The sequence below is a fragment of the Drosophila navojoa genome, chromosome 2 (assembly GCF_054131105.1).
Source record: "Drosophila navojoa isolate 15081-1374.11 chromosome 2, UAZ_NAV_1.0, whole genome shotgun sequence".
Lineage (NCBI taxonomy): Eukaryota > Metazoa > Arthropoda > Insecta > Diptera > Drosophilidae > Drosophila > Drosophila navojoa.
Window position 1 is genome coordinate 6955369 of NC_142890.1, and position 23108 is coordinate 6978476.

Below are 23108 nucleotides of genomic sequence, written 5' to 3' on the forward strand. Positions count from 1 at the left end.
TTAGTTTTTAATTTTTATCCAAAATATTTCTATATTTTCTTCATTATACTTTGCAAAAAAAAAAAATCTTTTATATTTAATTTCCAATACACGAATGTGAGACATTAAAGTATTTTTTATATAAAATAATAATTCAACTTTTTAAAGTCGAAATTTAGTACGATTCGGTTGTTTTTTCTCTCAATAAATTTCTCTGTTTTAAATTGCAGTTTGCAGTAATAAATAAATCTTATTTCCGGTTTCGAAGAACGTGTTTCCCGCTGTGCTCAAAATATATATTATATATGAATAAATTTCATTTTGAATAATAGATCTCTAGATACATATGCATATCTATCTCGTCATTTCTAACGAAAACTCTTTTGGGCACTGAACCAGAGCGAAGCACAGTTTCTGTTGGTTGCCAAGCAATGCGAATCATTGAAACGTATCCACAATAAGTTTGAAAAAGTTCAATTCAATAAATGGCATTTATGCACTCAAAGCTGTAATCATTGTAATTATATAAATTAATTACGCAAATGACTTTTAGTTAATTGTTTGACTGCATTTAAAGTGCACTTCACATTCAATTAAAAACATGAACTGAAATGAATTTGTAAAGTTTTTATTTGATGGCCTAAACAAAAAACTTGCCACATGCGCAAATTAACCCATTTAGATTATGCATGGCTAATTGCAAAGATCTATTCGCTGTTGGCATTGCAAAAAGCGTTTGCTCAAACCTATCGAAATCTTGCATGGGGGCAGCTGGGCAATTAATTTGCAATCAACTTTCAACATTTGATTTGCCAAGCAACGGCCAAAGAGCGACAAGCAAAGCACTTTATGCATCATTAAGAATTAGGCAAACAAAAACGACAAAATGGAGAAATACTGAGACACACACACACACACGCACAGGGAGCGAGAGAGACAGAGAGATAGGCAAGCACATGCTCAGATATCTAAACATATCTGAAGCTTTTTTTTACTGCCCAGTTGGCCAACATACGCCAATTTATAATTATTAACTCCGGCAAACGAATCAAAAATAAATAAAATCGAATTATGTTCGTGAGTGTGTTTAGTGGGGGAAATCGTCTTTGGGGCACAGATTGAGATTGAGAGACTAAGACGTCGACTGAGCGCTGGAACTGGAACTGGAGCTGCGGCTGGGGCTGGGGCTGGGGCTGAGGCCCCCTAAAAGAACTACGCGAACATCCGCTCGATGAATGGGGCACCCAAAGCCGGTTCGTTGCACGATTGAATGAATGAATGAATGGAAATGAATGAACTGTAACTTGTTTTAGATTTGCGCTTAACTAAACAACGGACAACGGGCCATCTGAGCAGACTTCAACTCCGAATTCAACTTCACTCAACGGCTGCCTATATATACATATATCGTATATATCGTATATACTTGTATCTCACTATTAGTTCGATTGTGTGTGTCTTTTTTGTGCAAGAGCTTCGTGTAATTTGGTTTAGCTCTTTTTTTAATTTTTGCTTTATTTTTATTTTTTTTTTTTTGTGCTGTTGCCACAAAAGAGTTCACATGAGAAAGAGACGGCAATGGCGACAAAATGTTGACCGGATGTGAGGCTGCGCTTTTTTCTGCCATCGCTCCTGTATGTGTGTGTGTGTGTTTGTGTGTTTCATTAATTATATTATTAATGCGAATTTCAAGTCTGAAGCACACAAATTAATAAATATGTTGAAAACAGCTTCAATTATAACAAATTAAGTGCTTGAAGGCAAAAACTAGGTTTTGCCACTCGAGCAATACGAAAATCATTTTGTAAGCGCCTTCGTGCGGCTTTGTCTATGACATTTATACATACAGTGATTCTTGAGCATGTTTCAGTGATGGCTTTGGCTATAACCTGACTCTGCCAGCCACAATTTCCGGGCCAACTCCCCCAAATATCGACGCCCGGATTGTTGGGCCGCCCATCGTCTGAGAGCTGGCGCCCATCATTCAGTCAGCGTCTTTGCAATTTCCTCGCATATTTCCGCTGTTACAGTTTTCAACAGGCTTTTTGGCTTTTTCCCCATTTTCAATGCATTTGTTGTTGTTGTTGTTTATTTGCAATTTTCATTAACGCAATTTCGTGGCCGCCAGCTAATTGAATTGTGTGAATTTTTCATTTTTCGCCGTTTTCCATAGAATCGCATTATTCGCTAGACTTGAATGGAAAATGCTTTGATTCAATAGTTTATTTTTACAATAAATGCAGTATAAACTGAATTTCTTTCAGATGCGCTTACAGGCTTGAAATAGTTTTGTATCTGTAAGATACTTTTGTATATTTCTTATAAATAAAGCTGGGTTGCTTTATAAAGTAAAATGATTGCATTTCTTAAAGATATATTTGCATCTTTTATGTTTGCTACTTAAAGAGGTTTTTGATGTACGAGATAAAATTGTATCTCAAGGATACATTTGCAACTTACAGATATTATTGTGTCTTAAAGATATACGTTTGCATATTAATTTTTCCACAAATGGGTGTATCTCAAAAATACTTTTCTTTAATTAAGATACTTTTGTATCTTAAATATCACACGCATGTTGCTTAGTTCAAGCTTACACAGCTTTAAAGTGCAATTGAATAAAGTTTCCAAATACAGGTGGACGGTTGACCTTGGTGCAGTAAACAGTAAACTAACCCCTAGCTAATTGTGCATAGTAGCACTCGATTGATCCAACACCCTTGGGAACTGAAAGCAAAACCAAAGGCACTGACAACATTTGATGCCAACACTTGTCACTCGACAGACAAATAACAAAATTATGTGGAAATGCAACAAATAAACGAGGGGAAACCAAACTGCAATGAGGGCCACAGACGCCGAGCGCGAGAGCTGAAGTTCATGAGGGTGAGAGGGTGAGGGTGCGCCCCTCCAGCTGAATTCCAGCAGTGGCTGCAGCAAGTGCAACATGCCCTCGGGGTGGGTCACACACACACACAAACACACTTGATGGCTATCAGTAAAAACAGAAAACAACCACCGATAGGTCCTGGGCCACTGTGTCCTGCTCCTGCTACAATTTGTTGAGCTGGAATTTTTAGAAGAAAAAAAGTTGATATATGTTTTAATTTGTTGCTGGACAAATTCAACCAGCACCTGAGCGACTAGAGCGGGTTCGCGGCTGGGTCTCTCTGGACAACGTGGGAAAATTCTCATTCTCGAAAGCTAATGCAATTTGGGCTGCGGGCTCGTAAATTCAGTGCAAAAGTTGGTCTCTTGATTTTTATCAGTTTGCCGCCCCGCTAGTTGCCTATTTTGTATTTTTATTTTTATTTTCATTTGTATTTCTCTTCTGACTTTATTTTCGTTTTCTTTGCTGCCGCTGTCTCTGGCTTTTACATTTAATTTTCACATCGTTATGCGTATTGTTGTTGCTGTTGTTGGCCTGGCTTCGTTTCATTTATTTGTTTTTGTTTTATTTTTATTTGTATTTTTTTATTTAGCTCGTCTTATTTTTTCTCGCTCTCTTTGTCTTAAATGCGTCAAAGTGTAAATAAATTTGAATTTTCAGCTTGTTTTAGCTTTTAATTTTTTGTCTCATTTTTTGTTTCTGTTATTCATTTGTCTGGGCTTTTGCAATTTCAGCCCAGAGAAGTGCTAGAGCCCATCCCGTCTCTGCTCATTTTGTGTGTGTGTGTGTGTTTTTTTTTTTTCTGTCGGCATTTTACCTTTTGATCTGTGCGCTTGCGCAGCTGATTTGTTGTTGCCATTGCTGTTAATGTTGTTGATGTTGTTTTCGTATTGTTTCATTTGCAGCGCTTGTTGTTGTTTACCATACTCGCCACTTTTCTCCTGTTTGCCCAGACTCTAGAGCGCACGCATACGGCCCAGACTATCCAGCTCATTTGCATAGATAAGGCAACAGGGTGGAAGCAGTTGGGAATGGCAGAGCAATGGGGTCCTGCAGCCCAAGTGTACGCCTATTGAAATTTATCGTAGACGTAATTGAAATGATTTCATTTGAGTGTAAAAGAGAAGCCAGAGAAATCCAAGTTTCAGAAGTCTAGCTTTGGTTATTGAAGTGGGTTTTCTAAGTCTTCTCTTGGTGAATAGTTTTTCTGGAATACCAGAATCAAGGTATATTATTTGTGAATATACAGCTTAGGTTTCTAAAAACATAGCACACCTCCTCATTAGTGAAGCTTGAAAAGTAACATCTCTCTCACTCTCTCTCTCTCCCTTTTCTCTCCTCAGCCCTATAAGTTTATGGGTCTTCAACAAACTTATTATCTATTGTCAGCATTCATATTTTGTCAAAATGTATATATTTATTTTGATGCAATTTTTAACCACTCGCAACTTGTGTCTCCCACGCCACAATGTTATCCTTTGGCAGGACGAAACATTTAGGCGCAATGAGCTGGAACGCGAGTCGTGGGTTGTACATTTGTCGTGTAATTTATCAAACATGGCATTTTAGTTTATGAAAAAAAAAAAGAACATGGAACTTATGCTACCCTCAGCAGCCGTGGGAAAACATTGCGCAAAGCATGTCCGAGGCGGGCTATTAAAAAGCAATTGCATATGTGCAATTAATGAGCAGCCAAATATATATAAATATATATCTATGTTGTCGATGTGTGTGTCTTGATGGCTTGCCAAAAAAAAAAAAAAGGAATGAGAAAAACTGATGGAGAAGAGGAACCGACGGGCAAGGTTTATTATTGGTCATTTCATGCGAATAGCGTCAAGAACAAGAGAGAACCAAGTGAACGGCATGACAAATGAGCAAGGTTGTTGTGGGCCGCAGTGCACAAAAGCCGCAGGATATCTCGGTGAATCACAAAGAACAACAAGCAAATGAGAATACAACATCCGGTAATTTACTTCCTTTAGTTCCGTATCGATACCTTGAAGGCCCCGAGGGGCCCCTAAACACCATTCACCATTCACCATTCAGTTCAGTGCCTTTTGTTTGTTTGGCTCAAGCAAGTGGTAGAGATTTCAGTTTCATGAATGAGTGCCACAAGTGCAGCCGACAGCAGCTGAAAAGAGACGGCAAACATCTGATTTCGCTGCAGTCCAGGACAATGCGTCGGCGCAAGTAAATTAGGCAAGCCGAAAATGCCAGCGCCAAAGTGGCCTGGCAGGTAGCTGCACCAGACCGAGGCGAGCCTTCGCCTGTGCTCTGACATTCTAATATCCTCTATTCCCATATCGCCTGGCTGCATCTTGCGTGTGTGTGTGTATGAGCCTGTTTCGTCCAGGCAATGCACAGTTTTCTCACAGCGTTCACAACTCGGAACCAGAACTCGGAAATGTGTGGGTGATTGCGTGCGTCTCTCTCTGTATGCATATGTAAGTGTGTGTATGTGTGTGTATGTGTGTGTGGCACACAATCTGGCTACGAATTACGTTGGAAAAAAAATGCGCAAACTCAGGCACACACAACAGTTGTCCAGGCCTCACTCAGCCTGGGGTCGCTGTCTTTCTCGCACTCTCTTACTCGCCGCAGGGCACATATGTTGTCCGAATTTTGTTGCTGCTGCTGCTGCTGCTGCTGCTGTTGCTGCTAATGTTGTTGCTGTTGTTTCGTAGTCATGGTGATAGTTGGACAGGTGCACAATTTGACGTTCAGCCAGCCGTTGGAGTTGAGTTCTTGCAGGGTTCAGGTTCAGGTTCATTCGTTTATGCTTTACATTGCAGTTATTGTTGATGTTGTTGCTGTTGTTGGCGTTGTTGCTGCTGACCGCATGCCACCTTCTGTGCTCAGTGAGAAACGGTATTAAATGAGCCATTTAGCGAGTCACTCAATTTTCAGGACTTACCAACTGTCCACAGTTGAAGGTCCGACGGCTGCAGATCAAGTCAAGCCCAGTCAAGCCGACCCAAGGCAGATCCATAACTTTCGTGCTAGCTCTGATTGAAGACTGATTGATTGTTTGATTGACGGCCGCTTCCTGTTGCTGAATTTCATATATTCTCTATGTAATTTGAGTGAGATTTCTTAGCAAACGAAATATATTCTACACAACTCCCTATGCAAAAGCAATTGAATGCAGATCAGTTAGTATTGATACGTGGCTGGCTTCCCACAATTAGCTGACTTTGCTTGTTTATATAAATATAGGATAAAGCTGAAATTACAGTAATTAATGTTTTTTATAACTGGCTTTTAGTCAAAGCTTGTGATCTTGGCTGTACTGGAATTCTAAGGAAGTCGCTTGGAATGCCACACATGCCCAGCTCGTAGACGACGCGACGTCAGCTTTTCTGGTCAAGAGCAATGCTTCCTTTAGTAGTTGGCATTTGAGCCCAAGATCAACAATTTGCAGCAGCATTTTTAATCAAGCAGCTCAAGTACGAGCAAGTACCAAGATCAATAATATTTATAACCGAGCCTCATTTATGGCCAGATCATTACATTTTGCCTCATCAGAGCTGAAGATCAATGATGCTGCTGCTGCTGCTGGTGCTGCTGTGGAGCGACTCCTTGGCAGCGCTCTATCAAAGTATCTGGTTTCATTTCCGCTCTACATGCGCGCCAAGGAGCTGCGAAGATAATGCAACACACAAGGCAGCCTCTCATAGGCATACGCAGACCCATTTCCATTCCCATTCCCAATTCCCATTCCCATTCCAGTGACCATCCTCATTCTCATGCTCCTGCTGCAGCTTCTCTTGTTTGTGTATTGTATGTGTGTGTGTTTGTTGTTTACAAGTCTAACAATCAAAGCATATCTTTAGAGCTGCATCTGTTTACTTTGTTGTCAAAATGCAGGTACACAATCTCCAATAGTCTACGTACTCGTATCGCATGGGATGCTGCTCTATATATGTTGTTAAATTGCGGACGCATCTTGGCCAGCTTCACGTTTACGTAGAAAATTGATATTTTCTTTTGCCACCGCTGCACGGAAGCAGCAACAGGTGTGTGTGTGTATGGGTGTGTGTGTGTGTGTGTGTGTATGGGTGTGTGTGTGTGTGTGTGTATGGGAGTGTGCGAGTATGCGAGCGTGTGTGGGGCGTTGGGTTGGTCGCTGTCCAAGTGCAGCTGTAATTATGATAGTTTGCGTGTCAAAACATCAACAACAACAACAACAACAACTAACAACCAACAACTACTACGCTGTGTTTATGATTTCCTTCCGTTTTGCAGACTAACAGTTTATTTATTTATTTATTTAGCTTGGCTTCTAACAGGTTCTGCATTGAAGTGGATTCTCCACACAAGCTGTTCTCTCTCTCTCTCTCTCTCTCTCTCACTCTCTCGCTCTTTCTCGATCACTCTGTCTATCTTTCCATCGTTCTCTTATAATTTATATACACATCACGCTGCATTGACATCCGATTTACATTAGTGCCACAAGCCGCATCAGCCGAGGAGTCAGTAGTGCGAGAGCGAGAGAGACAGAGAATGAGAAGGAGACACGTGTGGCAGGCAGCGGAAGTGCTTACTCAAGTACAAAAGCAAAGCAGACCCAGAGCCGGGCCTTGATTGTGCCTCTCTGCAATTGCACACGTGTGCTCAGGTATATAGATCCAGCTTTAATTTGATATCAATTCATACCTTATTCACTCAGCTCAAGTGTCAGCGAGTGCCCTGCTCCAGCTTCAGATCCTCCTCCTGCTGCTGCTGCTGCTGCTGCTGCCCCTGCTCCTTTAAGGCATCTGAGCTCGTTGTCTCCGCCCTCAGCAGCTGCTACTGCTGCTGCTGCAGCGAATCCTTGTGTTCTACAGCCCCTTTGGCTATTCGGTAGGCGCTTCCTGCAACTCCCCTCAGTGCCAGTGCCAGTGCCAGTGTCAGGAGCCTCGTTCAGTTGTTCATCTTTTCTTCGGGCGACGCGTTATTGCATTAAATTGTAATCCCTTTTTGTGCCACCAGGATAATGGTCTATTGTGCGCAAGGAAACTAGTTTTCGTTTTAATTGAAATTCAACAACATTTGCCGCCTGCTCCTGGGCCACGCCTCAATCCTTTTGGCACACACCAACCAACCGGTGAACCGAGCCGACAACCAAGCAGCCTTTCCACACTTGGTATTCATTTGGTATACTCTCTACTTGCCTCTTCAGATACGCACATAATTATTATGTTCGGCTCGGCGCGTTTTTGACAAATTTTCGATTCAAATTTGATTTGAACGTGTGCGTTTTGGGCAAGTAGTTAGGATAGGAACCAGAATTGTTGTTGCTGCTATCGCTGCTGTTGTTGTCAGTGATTCCGTTTGTGATTGGTGCGTTAGTTTAGCGGTGGTTGCTTCAACGGTGGCTCCGTGTCTCCTCTTTAGTGCGCACGTGCTTCAACCGGAAATGGCCGTAAGCGAGGCGCATCAACAGCACCAGCAAAAACAACAACACATCTCTCCTTTTCGCTCTTGCAGCTCTACAGCTGTCATTGCCTCGCACAGTTTTTTAACATTTCAGTTTTTTTTTTTTTTTTTTTTTTTTCATTTTGTATTTCCGCTGATGCCTCCATTGTTCTTACCACAACAAATATATCGAAAAATATATATATATGTATGTATAAAAATTTTATATATATATTTACATGATTATTTGTTGTTGTTCCTCTTCTTCTGTTAGGTGGGTGTGCTGCCAGAATATGTAAGTGGCCAAAAAATAAAGAAGAAAATACAAATAAAAAAATATGATTTGTGTGTATATCCATTTGGCGATCCTTTTGTGGTCAAATTTCATTAAAGCCAACACACAAATGGCCAACAGCTGTTAATAAAATTATTATTTCTCCAGTGCTCAGCATAATGTTATTTCTTCTTCTACATGTTTTTGGGTAGCAAGTTTTATGCTTTATCAGCGCTTTTTTCGTATTTTAACGCACAAGGTAAAAATTGAATGTACTTGCAACAACTTTTCCTGGAACTACTTGAACTTAACAACTTTGAGGCCATTGCAGATTTTTTTTTTCATGCTCTATTTTTATGTCATTTATTAGTCAACCAAAATCAATAACTGATAACTGATACAACGCGATAAGATGTATCGGCAAAGCTCTTTTTTTAATGGCCGACAGAAGTGAAAATTATATTGAGCAAATATATGTACACTTATATACATATGTTGTATATGTATTTTGAAATTTTTTATTTTTTGTACATTTTTTTTTTAATTTTTTTTTTTTTTTTGCGAATTTTTCTGAATTTGCCGTTGAACGTGTCTTTTCGCATTATACGTAAATTGCGCTTCATTTTGTCATTGGCTGTTGCCACAAATTGCGCTTCAACACGTTCCATAAGCCACCATTTTTAGTGTTTTTTTTTTTTTTCGGTTGCTTATAACAAATTATGCAACACAAAAAAATATGTTAAAGATTTGCTTTTTTTCCCCCCATTTCAACAAATTATGGCAGCAACAAAAACACGTACGCCTTCATTGTACACAAAAAAAAAAATTAGAAAAATAAAAATGAAAAATAATAATAATCATAAAGACGGCAACTAATTTGGTATTGTTGAAGACTCGACAGCAGCTTTTCAGCGCAACTGGGTTGCTGGCCGATCGCTCGGTTGCTCGGTTGGCTGTTTGGTTGGCTCGCTGGCTGGACTATGATCTCATGCAGAAGGCAGTGATGGCCAATCCCAACTTTGTCTAATTATGTGCGTGTGTGTGCGTATCTATGAGATACTTTTTTCTGTGGTCCATCAGTGAAAAATGTTGGCGTTTGTGCGCCGATGAGATACTACCCACACACATACACACACACACACGCATACGAGTACACTCACTCATATGCTGCTGACCAGTGGGCTATGGGCTGTGGGCTGATGCTTCTGCTGCTGCTGCTGCTGCTGCTGGTGCTGCTTCGGCTATTGCTGGCCATTTTGGTGGTCCACAAAATATTCAGTTTGTTGCTCCCGCGTGTTGGCGTTGGGTTGTTAATGATCTCGGCTGGCTAATTTGATAGCAACTGTACTGTTCAAATTAAGTAGCGACTGTCGAAATTCGGAATGTGACTGCAGCAGCCGCAACAAGTGGAGACCAATCGCATTTAGAAATTGATATAAATTTCGATACACACACACCCACACACATACATATGTATGTGTATATCTATATGTTTTTATTTTTTCGATATTTTTACATACTCTTACTTAACCCAGAGCCAGAGAGTATCTGTGAGTAAGCGCTGTGCAAGTATGCCTTCCTCTTGATTATTATTATTGCCAAGTGCAAGTGTGCAAGTGTGCGAGGTTGTGTGTGTGTGTGAGTGCGAGTGTGGCTCGTGTGGCTCGGCTAGAGCGCACGAAGTCGTTGCGAGCACACGAGTTGCTCCCACACAGACACGCAGACACACACGAATGCGCGCACACACACACACACAGATAGGCGAGATAGGAGAGCGCACACAGACACAGAGACAGCGTCGCTCGCTGACACAATGGTGCCGACACAGGCAACAACACGACGCACAACTTCAACGCAACTTCAGTTCTTAAACGGATGTCGAAGGTAGAAGAGCTGCCGTCGCTCGACCGAACGTTCGCTCGTATATTTGATCAGCGATCAGTGATCAGTGTGTGCTAACTGAAATCGCGCATACGCGCCATTGTACGAACCACAACTCAAATAAAAGAGAAAAAAGCAAACTCAACTCAATCATTAATATCGAATAATAAATATGAATTAAAACGAGCAATATATTTACAACTATATGCGATATAAAATATGTACGATATGCGCATTAATTTATCAACTTACTTCTGTATATAAGTCGGTGCGTGTATATATATTTATGTGTGTGTGTGTGTGTGTGTATGCAATGTAAAGCATCTGAGCAGCGGCGAGAGAGATTTTTGTTCATGAATTGCCTTCAATTATTTGCCATTAAATGCGCGAATTGCCAGCAAGTGTTAAATTTTAATCTGAATTCAAAATGCGACGGAATTCGTAGCGCGCATGAAATAAACACAATAACAACAATACAAACCGAACGAAGATAAATAATAACAATTAAGAAAAGATTTGTAAGAAATCTGAGCCAGTGTGCAAATGTAAGAGAATTTCAAGAGTGCGATAAGTGAGAAACTAAAACTAAAAAATTTGAAATCCACAATCTGTAAAGCAAAGGCTAAACAAAAGGCGCTACTTAACTAACCACAATCAAAACCATAACTAAAGCTACCCCAAGTGCTAACAACGCCCACATGCCACAGAATCTATCTGCATACTTAAGCGCATGATATATTATTTTGATGAGAACCAATTCTAGAAGCCACTCAATTGATTAGAACCCGCATCCAGCAGCAGCAGCAGCAGCAAGAGCAGTGCAAAAATTAAAATACTCAAATATTAACCAAAAGTGAAATCAATTTTAATACAACTGCAAGAACCACCAGCATAAAGCGGCTGCACCACAATCCAAACCCAGGCAATCCACTTACAATTCGTATGCGTGCGCGTGTCTTTGTCTCTTTGTGGTGCTATTTCAATTGAGTTGACAGTTTGTGCATCCCGCAGATTTGATTTTGTATGGAACGTATTTAATATAACAACAACAGCAGCAACAGCAACAGCAACAACAACAACAATAGCATCAGCATCTTTACGTGGACCATTCGAAAAGTCAATGACGTGCATTTTTCACATTCAGTTTTTGACAATTGATCAATTGGAAAACGCGAAGAAATGCCGCCCTCTGCGTTCCTAGTTAATGCCACCATAATCAGTGCAGCAAACGCGTCGGATAACGACAAAGCAACAGCAGCAGGAGCATTAGCAGCGGCAACAGCAGCAGAGCAGCTACAATTCAGAAATTTGCATCATTATAGCAACAACAACAACATCAACAACAACAGCCTAACGGCAACCAACTACAACTATTCAACAACGTCAGCAACATCGAAAAATATGGTGCTACAGAGCTATGAGAACTATTCGAGCTATCATTTGCCACAGCAAACGGTGCACTTGCAGCAACATCAGCAACATCTCTTGCCCGCGCAGCAGCAGCAGCAGCAACAGCAGCAGCAACAACATCTGCATCAGCCACAGCAGCAACAGCATCATCAGCAGCAGCAGCACCAACAGCACTCGCAGCATCATCAGCAACAGCAGCAACATACGCACTATGTCTCACCCGCGCAACAGCAACAGCAGCAGCAGCAGCAGCAGCAGCAACATCGCTTGTCCGGCGGCAGCACGGGCAGCAATACAACGTCCTCATCCGGCTCCAGTTCCAGCGCATCCTCGAACGCCTCCGCGCACAGCTTTGCCAGCTCTGGGAGCGGCAGCGGCAGCGCCAGCATTGGCATTGGCAGCCTGGCGGGCGCCTTGAGCAGCTCCACGGCGGCCTCACTGGGGCTGGGCTACTTTAATGATATGACGCCCTTTGTGGGCGACTATGCGCCGACATCGCATCATGCGTCTGGCAATGCTTACTACACGGACTCGGATGTGAACTTCTTTAGCTCAGGTAATAGGACTGGGACTTGTCAAATATTTGCGGACATCAAATGGCGCACAATTTTAATTACAATTGAGGTGTCGGAGTGTGAAAAGTGGCTTTGGCTCTGGCTCAAAGATGTGCGGCACAACCCTCAACGCATAATTAAATTGTAATTCGTTTGCGAGTGTTTGCTTGTGCGACGCCCGCAAGCAACCGCAGCAACAACAAATACGCAACAAGTTGACCAAAGAGGGGGCGGGGGCGGAGATTGAATTGGCGATAAATGCCCTCAACGCGACCAGCAACAAAAGTGTTTGCTTGACTAACTATTAGATAGATAGATGGATGCTCGGATAGATAGTCAGATAGATGGATGTACATAGCTGTAGATAGTTGTTGTAGTGGCTGGAGATGCTGCGCCACTGTGTGGATAGACGTGGGAGGCACCTAACTCTTTGTTGTAGTGCCGCCCGTTGCCTCAGCCAACGGGCAGCGTTTTGTGTCTCTGTATCTGCGCATTACCACGTCGTCGAGCGAATGGGAAAGCGCACAAAGCTTTAGCCAGCGAGCGAGCGAGCGCGAATGTGCGAGCAATGCGACTGCTCAGAGCGAGCGAGCGAGCCAGCAACTGGTGCGCGTGTATGTCTCAGATTGTCTGTATGTGTGTGTGAGAGTATGTGTGCAACAGGTTTTCGTATAGCACACATACATACGCATTCGTCGAAACGTGTTAAATTTCGACGTATTTGCAATTAATGTAGCGTGCGCTCGCAAGCCACATTAGATTGAGAGAGGGTAGCTCAACTCGCTCACTCGCTTGTGAGCGTATGAGTGTGTCTGTGTGAGACTGTGCATGTATGCGTTCGTATCTGTGTTTTGTATCTATTGGGCCGAGAGGCATTTGTATTGGTGTGCGCTTCGAATTTTGATTGGCTTCCGAAGCGATTGCGCTCGCATTCTGTTCGTGACAGAGACGCCCCATTCGTTGCTCAAATATCCTCAGAGCAAATCAGAATTTCAAATACAGTACTCAATGCATTCGAAAGTGTATATCAACAATTGAAGATGCATCTGTCAGATACACATCACGACAGAGTACATGAAATAGTATATATTCAATATTCCATTTTTACTGGGGTCACTTTTTATATTTTTTCACAATCTCACGTAAGTTTAATCAAAGTGAGTTTAATTTTAGTATCTTAGAGCTCGAAACTAAATGAACAAAAATTTATAGTTGGCTTGATATGGGATTTTACAGAACTAACTATCCTCCAGTTTTTTTGTATAAAAATTCAACTAATAATTACTATACTATTGTAATCATTCTTAAAGCTGATGCTCTCAATGTAATTTCAAGCGAAAATTTTCTTAAAGATATATACAAAGCGTGAAGAATTTCTCATAGTAATAGTATGAGTTCCATATTCTTAAACTTAAATATTTAAATATGCAATCTCACGATCTCCTAATTGCGACTAATCAATGCAATTTTGCGTATTTCTCTCTTATCTTACAGGCTACAATAACAATAGCAATGCACATGAACGCACCAACAACAGCCCGTCACCGCAGCAATCACAACAGCATCTCAATGGCAGCAGCAACAACAACAATAACAACAACAACAACAGCATGATGCCGCCTGGTGTGCAACAGCAGCAGAGCTCGAACGATAACAACAACAGCAACGGCAGCAACAACAGTGGCAACAACAATGCTAATGCGGGCAGCAACAACAACAATAACAACAACAACAACAATAATAATAACAATAATAACAATAACAACAACATTAACTACATGACAGCCATGGCAGCGGCTATCTACCAACATCAGCTGAAAGAGGAGCCGGGCACTCAGTCTGGCAATGGCAGCAACGCCGCCTACGCATCGAATGCTCAGAACGATCCAACAGATCTCAGCAGCTATGGTCTGCCCGCACATCTGGCCGCAGCCGCTGGCCACTATGGCGGCGGCGGCGGTGGTGGTGGCAATCCGGGCGGCGGTGGTGGCGGAGGTGGCGGTGGAGTCGCTTCGGCTGCTGGCGGCGATGATAGCGACTATCACAGCACACTTTCAGCGCAGGAACATCAGAGCCAAGCCTCCAGCGCTGGCAATGGCAGCGGCAGCACCAACAGCAGCGGCTACATGGACAGCAGTCCCGATTTCTACAATGCGTATGGTCGGACACGGTTCCATGAGCCCTTCCAGTCAGAGTTTACGCCGTACGATGCACAGTTCCCAACGATGGGCGCCCAGCCGAACCTGGACCAATGGGGCGCACACGCCCATCAGCATCCGGCGGCATATATGACCACCTTGGGTCTGGATAAAACGCTGCTGGGCGGCTACACAACGCAGGGCGGTGTTCCGTGCTTTACGGGCTCCGGGCCCATACAGCTGTGGCAGTTCCTGTTGGAGCTTCTGCTCGATAAAACATGCCAGAGTTTTATCTCGTGGACAGGCGATGGCTGGGAGTTCAAGCTGACCGATCCCGATGAGGTAGGTGTACAGCAAATGATTTGCAATATGAGAGTCTTTACTAATTCCGATGTATTTTACATCTACCTTCCGCTAGGTGGCGCGTCGCTGGGGCATACGCAAAAACAAGCCCAAAATGAACTACGAGAAACTGAGCCGCGGTCTGCGCTACTACTACGACAAGAACATCATACACAAGACGGCCGGCAAACGCTACGTCTATCGCTTTGTCTGCGATCTACAAAATCTAGTTGGGTAAGTACTCGATGCGAATATTTCTCCATCAAAATAGAAGCTAACAAAATCGTTGATTTTCATCCATCTGCAGACACACGCCGGAGGAGCTAGTTGCCAAGTTTGACTTAAAGATTGAGAAAAAGGACGTGGACTAGCAGGCGAGCAGCACGGAGGCTGCTTGAAATGCTCAGTGAGCGGCTGAGCCATGGATATGATCTGCAGTGCGATTGAAAGGCCACAAATTATAGTACTCAACGGGAAAAGAAGCTTTTGAGAATTATTGTTTCCAAGCGTGATGTTAACATTTAAGCAGCAGCATTACCTGCGATCTTGCTACGAGATTAGTGTATGTGTGTTTAGGGCGTCGTAATCACTTTGTAATTATTATGTAAAAACTTAGACTTTTGAATTAATTTGAAATTAATTGAAAATACGGTAACATTAAGCTTAGCCTTTAAGTAGAAGTAGCTTTAGTCTCTAGCATTGAAATCAATGAATCAAGCAAACCAGTTTCGATATAAATATATATGTATACATATGTATATAAATATACAGCGCGATTTGAATGGAGCTAACATCCGGGTTGAACTCTTGAAAATATTTCAATTAATCTTTTTTGTTTTGTGTGCAATGCGATTGTTGTCCAATTGAAGTTCCAAATGCTTCCAATTGCAATCATCGTAAATGAGGCCATAAGAGAACGAGTGCATGTCCCCAAAGTGATATTAAAAGCTACATTTTTCAATTTTTACTTTTCATTTTGCGAACGGGGTCGCTTTTTTTCTAGTTCTAAACAATATAGCAAACCTTGTGTTTTGTGTGCGTGTACATAGATAATCATTAAAGAGCTACAATTATATAATTAATTATAATATTAATGCCTATGAATAGATCTATCATATTTATGTGTAACCTGTGCTACTGGTACAACTAAGTTATATAAATATATATACATATACATACATTATACATACATATACAAAATGCTAAAATGATCCCCGTATCTTAATATACTTTCAACTTATGCGCTTCCGGGCGAACCCAAAAACGTTAAACGGCAAACACAGTTAGACAAGTAAAAAGAAAATAGCCACATGTGACCCATATATATAAATATATCGGCTCATATGTCCAGTAATAATGCAACTCTACATAGCATACTCTTAGTTACTCTTGTTCAATAACTGGCTGCTTAGAGTTTTCCATCGTTAAGAATTGACCATTCAAGATATGTTTACTTTTGTGTATAGCTATAAAATATTTAAGCCTAGCTCGTAGCCTGTAGCCACGTATTATGTAGAGCAATTTATACAATAAAAAAAACAAAATCCAAAAATAATATAACATCAAGTAACATTATAAAATACAAATATATATTCGATTATTGACAATTTTCATTATTCCGAAATTCGCGCAAAAGCTTGAAAATGTTTTGTCCGAATCTGAATATCTATCGTAATGGGCTGTACCGCGTACTGTTTAAAGTGCCTCAGCGGCATGAGCACCAGATGCCCGAGAATCTCAAATCGGTGATAACGGACAAGGATCCCGAGTTCTCAAATATGGTTTCCTACTATTATCACAAGTCAGCTCAGATCATGGAGAAGAGTTTGGTCAAAGAAATGGACAAGTATCTTGATTTCAAGCCCGAGGAAAAGCAGGCACGTGTCTCTGCCATTCTGAACTTGATAGGGAGCGTGTGCACCACATTGGAGGTGAACTTTCCCATCATACGCAAAGATGGTACCTACGAAATAGTCACGGGCTATCGAGCTCATCACGTTCGTAACCGTCTGCCTCTAAAGGGTGGTAAGTGCCGAGCTCCAGACGCTTAAGTTAATTCATTCAGCTCCACTTTGTTAAGGAATTCGCTTCGCCATGGATGTGGATGAGCACGAGGTGAAGGCATTGGCGGCTATCATGACATTCAAGTGTGCCTGCGTTAATCTACCCTTTGGTGGTTCCAAAGGAGGTGTTCGAATCGATCCCAAGAAATACACGGCTAGGGAATTACAGACAATCACTCGCCGCTACACCATGGAGCTGTTGAAGCGCAATATGATTGGCCCTGGCATTGATGTGCCTGCTCCGGATGTCAACACTAGTCCGCGTGAGATGAGCTGGATCCTGGATCAGTACATTAAGACCTTTGGCCACAAGGACATCAATGCAACGGCTATTGTCACTGGGAAACCGGTTCACATTGGTGGCATCAATGGAAGATTTGCGGCAACTGGCCGGGGAGTGTGGAAAACGGGCGATGTATTTCTCCAAGATAAAAAATGGATGGATTTAATTGGTCTCAAGACCGGATGGGAAGACAAAAAAGTCATCGTTCAGGGCTTCGGCAATGTTGGCTCGTTTGCAGCGAAGTTTGTCCACGAGGCAGGCGCCAAAGTAATTGGCATTCAGGAGTTTAATTTTTCACTGACCAACGATGATGGCATTGATATCAATGTGAGTCGGAAGTGTTTACCGACCTTTTAGTTTTAATTTTTAGTTAAAGTTGGCACCCCTATTAGGATCTCATGCAATTTTTAGCGGATAAGAAAACGCTGAAGGGCTATCCTAAGGCCAAAGAATCCACTGAAAATTTGCTGACAGCGGAGTGCGACATACTGATGCCATGTGCCACACAAAAGGTCATAACCAGCGAGAACGCAAAGGATATCAAAGCTAAATTGATTCTGGAAGGCGCCAATGGGCCAACAACGCCAGCTGGCGAGAAAATTTTACTGGATAAAAAGGTGTTGATCGTCCCAGATCTGTATTGTAATGCAGGCGGAGTCACAGTGTCTTATTTTGAATATCTGAAAAATATTAACCATGTGACGTACGGCAAGATGACGTCGAAGAGATCATCCCAGCTCATCCATGAGGTCATTAATTCCATCAATGAATCGCTAAACTGCCAGATTGAGGAAATCGTATGTAGTTCAGCCGCGAAACCTTAATCAGGAACGTTCATTCAAAAGCCCCTATCACAGCCCCTGGTCCAGCCAAACAAGTCACTGCAGGCGATTCGTGACTGCACAACGGAAGCAAATATTGTAGACGCGGCCCTACAAACTGTTATGGAAGCATCGGGAACTGGAGTAAAGGCCACGGCCAATCAGTTTGAGTTGTGCAATGATCTACGCACTGCTGCCTATATCTGGTCCATATTCAAAATATTTCGGGCTTTGGAGAGCTCTGGTATATCACAGCAATAATTCGTTTGTTGTTGTTTTTTTTTTTTTTTTTTTCAATATAATTTTTTATTATTTATAAAGGTTTCTCATAATTATTTCGCAATTTTTGTAATAAACGTTGAAAGCAAAATTCTACGGATTTATTTGCCCATGGCATAAGATTCTGATATCACTTTCCTGTCCAGACATCAGTGTTTTAATATTGTTATAGGATTTATAAAACATAGTTATCTTTGAAATACGCATTTTTCAAAAAACGTATGATATGTATATAACGGCTCACAACAAATATTTTTATTTGATCTTTTTTTATTTTCAAAATGATTCGGAGTGTTAATAATATATTTTTAAGTATGCGTTCTGTTACACCAGGACATCGTAGTACTCGGCAGAAACACCAGATGCCCGAGCATCTCAAGAAAGTGGAAACGTCCAAGAACCCTCGTCTATCAGATATAGTTATGTACAACTATCACAGGGCTGCCCAAATCATGGAAGACGATTTAGTCAAGTCAATGGATCAGTATGCTCATTTCAAGCCGGCTGAAAAACAGGCACGAGTGACTGCCATTCTGAATCTCATAGGCACCGTAACTAGCTCGCTTGAGGTGAGCTTTCCCATTATCAAGAACAACGGCAGCTATGAGATCATAACTGGCTACCGGGCCCACCACGTGCGCCACCGTTTGCCCCTGAAGGGCGGTATGTATTGTGCGATAACACGCCCAACTAGTTGATTTTCTTACCCGCCCGTTAATCAGGAATTCGCTTTGCCATGGATGTGAGTGAGCATGAGGTAAAGGCATTGGCGGCTATTATGACATTCAAGTGCGCCTGCGTCAATCTGCCCTTCGGTGGCTCCAAAGGTGGCGTTAGAATCGATCCCAAGAAGTACACAGTTAAGGAATTACAGACAATCACTCGCCGCTACACCATGGAGCTGTTGAAGCGCAATATGATTGGCCCTGGCATTGATGTGCCTGCTCCGGATGTCAACACTAGTCCGCGCGAGATGAGCTGGATCGTGGATCAGTACACCAAGACATTCGGCTACAAGGACATCAATGCGGCCGCAATAGTTACGGGAAAGCCCGTGCACATTGGTGGCATCAATGGAAGATTTGCGGCAACTGGTCGGGGAGTGTGGAAGGCAGGCGACTTGTTCTTGCAGGATAAGCAGTGGATGGATTTAATTGGTCTTAAGACCGGATGGGAAGACAAGAAGATCATTGTGCAGGGCTTCGGCAATGTTGGTTCGTTTGCAGCGAAGTTTGTTCATGATGCAGGCGCCAAAGTAATTGGTATTCAGGAGTTTGATTATTCACTGACTAATAATGACGGTATTGATATTAATGTGAGTATTTCTTATTAATCTCTTTCTCTTTACCGTATTTACCCAATGTGCTCACTTCAAGGATTTAATGGAATTCAAATCGGCTAAGAAAACTATAAAGGGGTATCCAAAGGCTAAAGAGACCAAACAGAGTATTTTAACTGCGGACTGCGACATACTGATGCCATGTGCCACACAAAAGGTCATAACCAGCGAGAACGCAAAGGATATCAAAGCAAAACTAATTCTGGAGGGCGCTAATGGGCCCACTACTCCAGCTGCTGAGAAAATTCTACTGGAGAAGAAGGTGTTGATCATTCCAGATTTTTATTGTAATGCGGGCGGTGTAACGGTATCCTACTTTGAGTACCTGAAGAATATTAATCACGTATCTTATGGAAAAATGAACTTGAGGATAACTTCGCAGCTTATTCACGAAATTCTAAATTCGATCAACGAATCGTTTTGTGAGTGCCCTGACATCGTAAGTATCCCAAGTATTGATCATGTTCTGGGGACTCATTAATAGAATTCGGAATTTTTCCATAGCCAAAAGTCGAGCCAACTGATAGTCTTCAGAAGCTACGCGACTGCGCCAAAGAGGCTGACATTGTGGATGCGGCACTGCAAACGGTTATGGAGTCATCGGGAGCTGGTATTAAGGCGACAGCAATTAAATTTAAGCTGCAGAATGACATACGTACTGCTGCCTATATTTACTCAATATTCAAAATATTCCGCGCTTTGGAAAGCTCCGGTATATCACAACAGTAAATGGCTTAACTCTTTCTACCCTTTTTTCACGACAAGTATAAATATTCGCCGGCGTCTGACACCGGAGCATCGGACGTAATAGAAGACTTAAAATTGATGATGAATGATAGCATGCTAAACAACCAAAAATAATCAGAAACATTATTCTACTCTTGATGCCTGTTTATGTAAAAATCGAAGATTAAAAATTTACTGTAAACAAAATATGACATTGTTCACAATATAAGCTTGTAGTAGATGAAGATCGATGTATACAACTTGTATGCCAATAATAAATAAAGAATTGTTAATTATATACTATTAAGTACGAAGATTGCGCGAATAGCGCGTGTAAAGCTTGAAAGTTCAGATGGCATGTCGAGATCTAGAAAAGAGATACCAACACATTATATTGATCAGCGTCAACTGTCGAGTTAATCTAGCTCTGTTTTATTACAATTTATCGATATCATACCATCATAAAATCGATTAAAATCTATATTAGCATTAATCATATATAATAAATAAATTTATTTCTACGACGCTGTTCAGAGTGTCTCATATTCGAATACTATCCTATTGAGGGGAATATTTATTTTATTTTTGAGCCCAGCCGTGACAAATTTGATATTATTCAGTAGCTTTCGTTTTGTATGTAACTTGAAGTCGAAATTTGATGCCAGTCGAGCGAATGTCTTTAACAGCGTCAGAGCTACTAAAACATTTATATATATACAATATAGAAATTCCATACAAACTTTAAGGGGGTTGAGAATATTATTTATGATTTTGGTTAAATTTCAAATTAAAGAAAGTTTCTGTATTTGAAAGACAAAATGGACAAACCGGACGAGCCGTTCAATAAGACGGCTTTCCTCGAGGGATATCTGCTGAAGCACCGTGAGCTTGGCAAGCGACAGCGTGAATATAAGAAATTGCTTTCGAGTAAGCTAAAGACACGTAATGAGACGATCATCGATGCCAGCTACGAGAATACCATTGATCGCCTGGAGGAGGAGAAGAATGATTTGCGTGCTCAGATCTGGGTGGCCGCTGGCGCGACTCACATGAAGAAGGACAAGCGCTACTTGGCCCAGATTCGTTGTCATGTGGAGTGCCAAGAGAATCTAGCCGCGGATATAACCAAGCTGAAGACGTCCATAACCAACATGGAGCGCGAAATCAGTCGTGTGAGCAAGCAGATTTACAATCTCAATCGACTGACGGTGCCGGAGCAACAGCACCAAGCACACGTGGCCAAGGTGCGCAAGAAGATGGCCATTTTGGAGAACTCCTTGGAGGTGGGCATCCGGCAAGAATGTGGCTTCACGGCGGCAAATGCTGAGCTGCGAGAACAGCTCATTCGTATTCTTAATCATCGAACATTCTTCAATGACTCCTACACTAAGATGGTTCAGAAGCTGAACAGCGACAAGAAGTATCTGATAGATCTCATTGAGTATGCGCTAAACACCTTCGATGGCTGTATTGATGTATATGAAAAGATCGACAAGATTACCAAGCGTGAGAGCAAAGAGCGTGAGTTGAGACGCATTGAGCTGCAGAGCATCATGCGAAAGGTGGCTGCCGATGCGGATAATTCAGCGTTCGTGGAATGCAAGGGCAGGGAGCGAATTTTGGCTGATCTGCCACCCAAGGAGTATAGGCGACGTGACGAGTTCCGTCGCAAGCACAACAAGAAGATCAATCTGTACAATTCGGTGTTGAAGAAGATACTCGACTACACCAACTCCAGCAATGTGGAGGAGGTGATCGAGAAGTTCCAGCAGCAGGAGAGTCTCTATTACTCCTTCTTCAACTATGCCAACGAGATGAGCTATCACATCACGCTGTTGAACAATTCAGTGAATCGCCTCTTCGAGGACATTATCGATTTGAAACGCGAGAATACGTCCACGCTGCAGGGACAGATCGATTTGATTAGCTCCTTGGAGCAGCAGGTGCGCAAGAAGCAAGCCGCTAACTTGGAGCTGCATAAGACACGTGAAAACAACGATACGCGTCTCGAGAATCTGCTGCAGGGTGTTGAAATGCTTTGTGATATGTGCTCGGTGGATACGTCGCCTTTGTCCGAGCTACTGGGTGATCATACCCATGTGAATCTTGTGAATGTTGAACGCTTTCTTCGGCTACTAGAGACGCGCGTCCAGGACATTGTTGCCAGTGTTTATGTGTTCGAGCGCCAGGACGAGGGCAACATTGACTATGTGGTCAAGCAGATTGAAAAGATCTGTGAACTGCCCACCGATCTCAATGACATTGTGCTTACCCAACAATGTCCAGAGTGCGCCGAGGGCGAGGCCTTTAATATGGACGATGGCGGAGATGGTGTGGCCATACACACCATCAAGGAGGCCAAGCAGAAACTCTACGAGAAGATCACTCAGCCAGAGATGCAGTATCGCCTACACAGCATCAGCCAGTGCCGCTTGCCGCGCTCCAGAATGTTGGCTGCCCGACGAAATGTTTAGTCCGTTATTTTATCAATTGCACGGATGACTATCCAATTTTCCACGCCTTAAACACCCAAGTCATGGCCAATTAAATTATTGAAATGGAAACAAACGCGTTTATTTATGGAAATAAGCGTAAATAGGACTTAAAAATAAACTAATAGGACTTAAACATCTAAAATAAAAAGTATTCCTAGTTCGAGCTCAGCAATCATAATGTATACTCAGTTCTGCCCCATTTCTTTTCGTTCATAGCTCACATTATAGGCCATT

General features: G+C 42.1%; 4 protein-coding genes and 1 long non-coding RNA gene across 7 annotated transcripts in view; 4 read left to right on the top strand and 1 right to left on the bottom strand.

Annotated features, from left to right (window-relative positions):
• pnt (ETS transcription factor pointed) overlaps window positions 1-16145 on the top strand; it is a 171669-nt gene extending 155524 nt beyond the window's left edge. For 2 of the 3 annotated variants that reach the window (XM_089256138.1, XM_030384010.2), the window contains 3 exons: window positions 13883-14868; window positions 14945-15102; window positions 15176-16145. In XM_089256138.1, coding sequence (XP_089112264.1) covers window positions 13883-14868; window positions 14945-15102; window positions 15176-15239 — 1208 coding nt within the window. In that variant the 3' untranslated portion in view covers window positions 15240-16145. Of the gene's footprint in view, window positions 1-10393; window positions 12391-13882; window positions 14869-14944; window positions 15103-15175 lie in introns of those variants that run through there. The other variant, XM_089256139.1, reaches the window with a different exon arrangement.
• Window positions 4820-6143, bottom strand: LOC149092086 (uncharacterized). The gene is made up of 2 exons (XR_016197523.1): window positions 5787-6143; window positions 4820-5721 (listed from the first exon to the last, which is right to left on the bottom strand). It is a non-coding gene; the product is annotated as an uncharacterized LOC149092086 (long non-coding RNA).
• A 366-nt stretch (window positions 16146-16511) lies between the features above and the next one.
• On the top strand, window positions 16512-18323 carry LOC115562446 (glutamate dehydrogenase, mitochondrial). The gene is made up of 4 exons (XM_030384012.2): window positions 16512-16893; window positions 16949-17541; window positions 17607-18011; window positions 18072-18323. Exons 1-4 carry the CDS (start codon window positions 16512-16514, stop codon window positions 18294-18296), a joined length of 1605 nt encoding a protein of 534 aa, XP_030239872.1. The 3' UTR covers window positions 18297-18323.
• Window positions 18324-18495: 172 nt separating this feature from the next.
• Window positions 18496-20586, top strand: LOC115562447 (glutamate dehydrogenase, mitochondrial). Its single transcript, XM_030384013.2, has 4 exons — window positions 18496-18977; window positions 19037-19629; window positions 19691-20092; window positions 20158-20586. The coding sequence occupies exons 1-4, from the start codon at window positions 18596-18598 to the stop codon at window positions 20380-20382; spliced, it is 1602 nt and encodes a 533-aa protein (XP_030239873.1). The 5' UTR covers window positions 18496-18595; the 3' UTR covers window positions 20383-20586.
• A 415-nt stretch (window positions 20587-21001) lies between these two features.
• On the top strand, window positions 21002-23052 carry wam (wampa). The gene has a single exon (XM_018111679.3). The coding sequence runs from the start codon at window positions 21198-21200 to the stop codon at window positions 22851-22853; it is 1656 nt and encodes a 551-aa protein (XP_017967168.2). The 5' UTR covers window positions 21002-21197; the 3' UTR covers window positions 22854-23052.
• The last annotated feature ends 56 nt before the right edge of the window (window positions 23053-23108 follow it).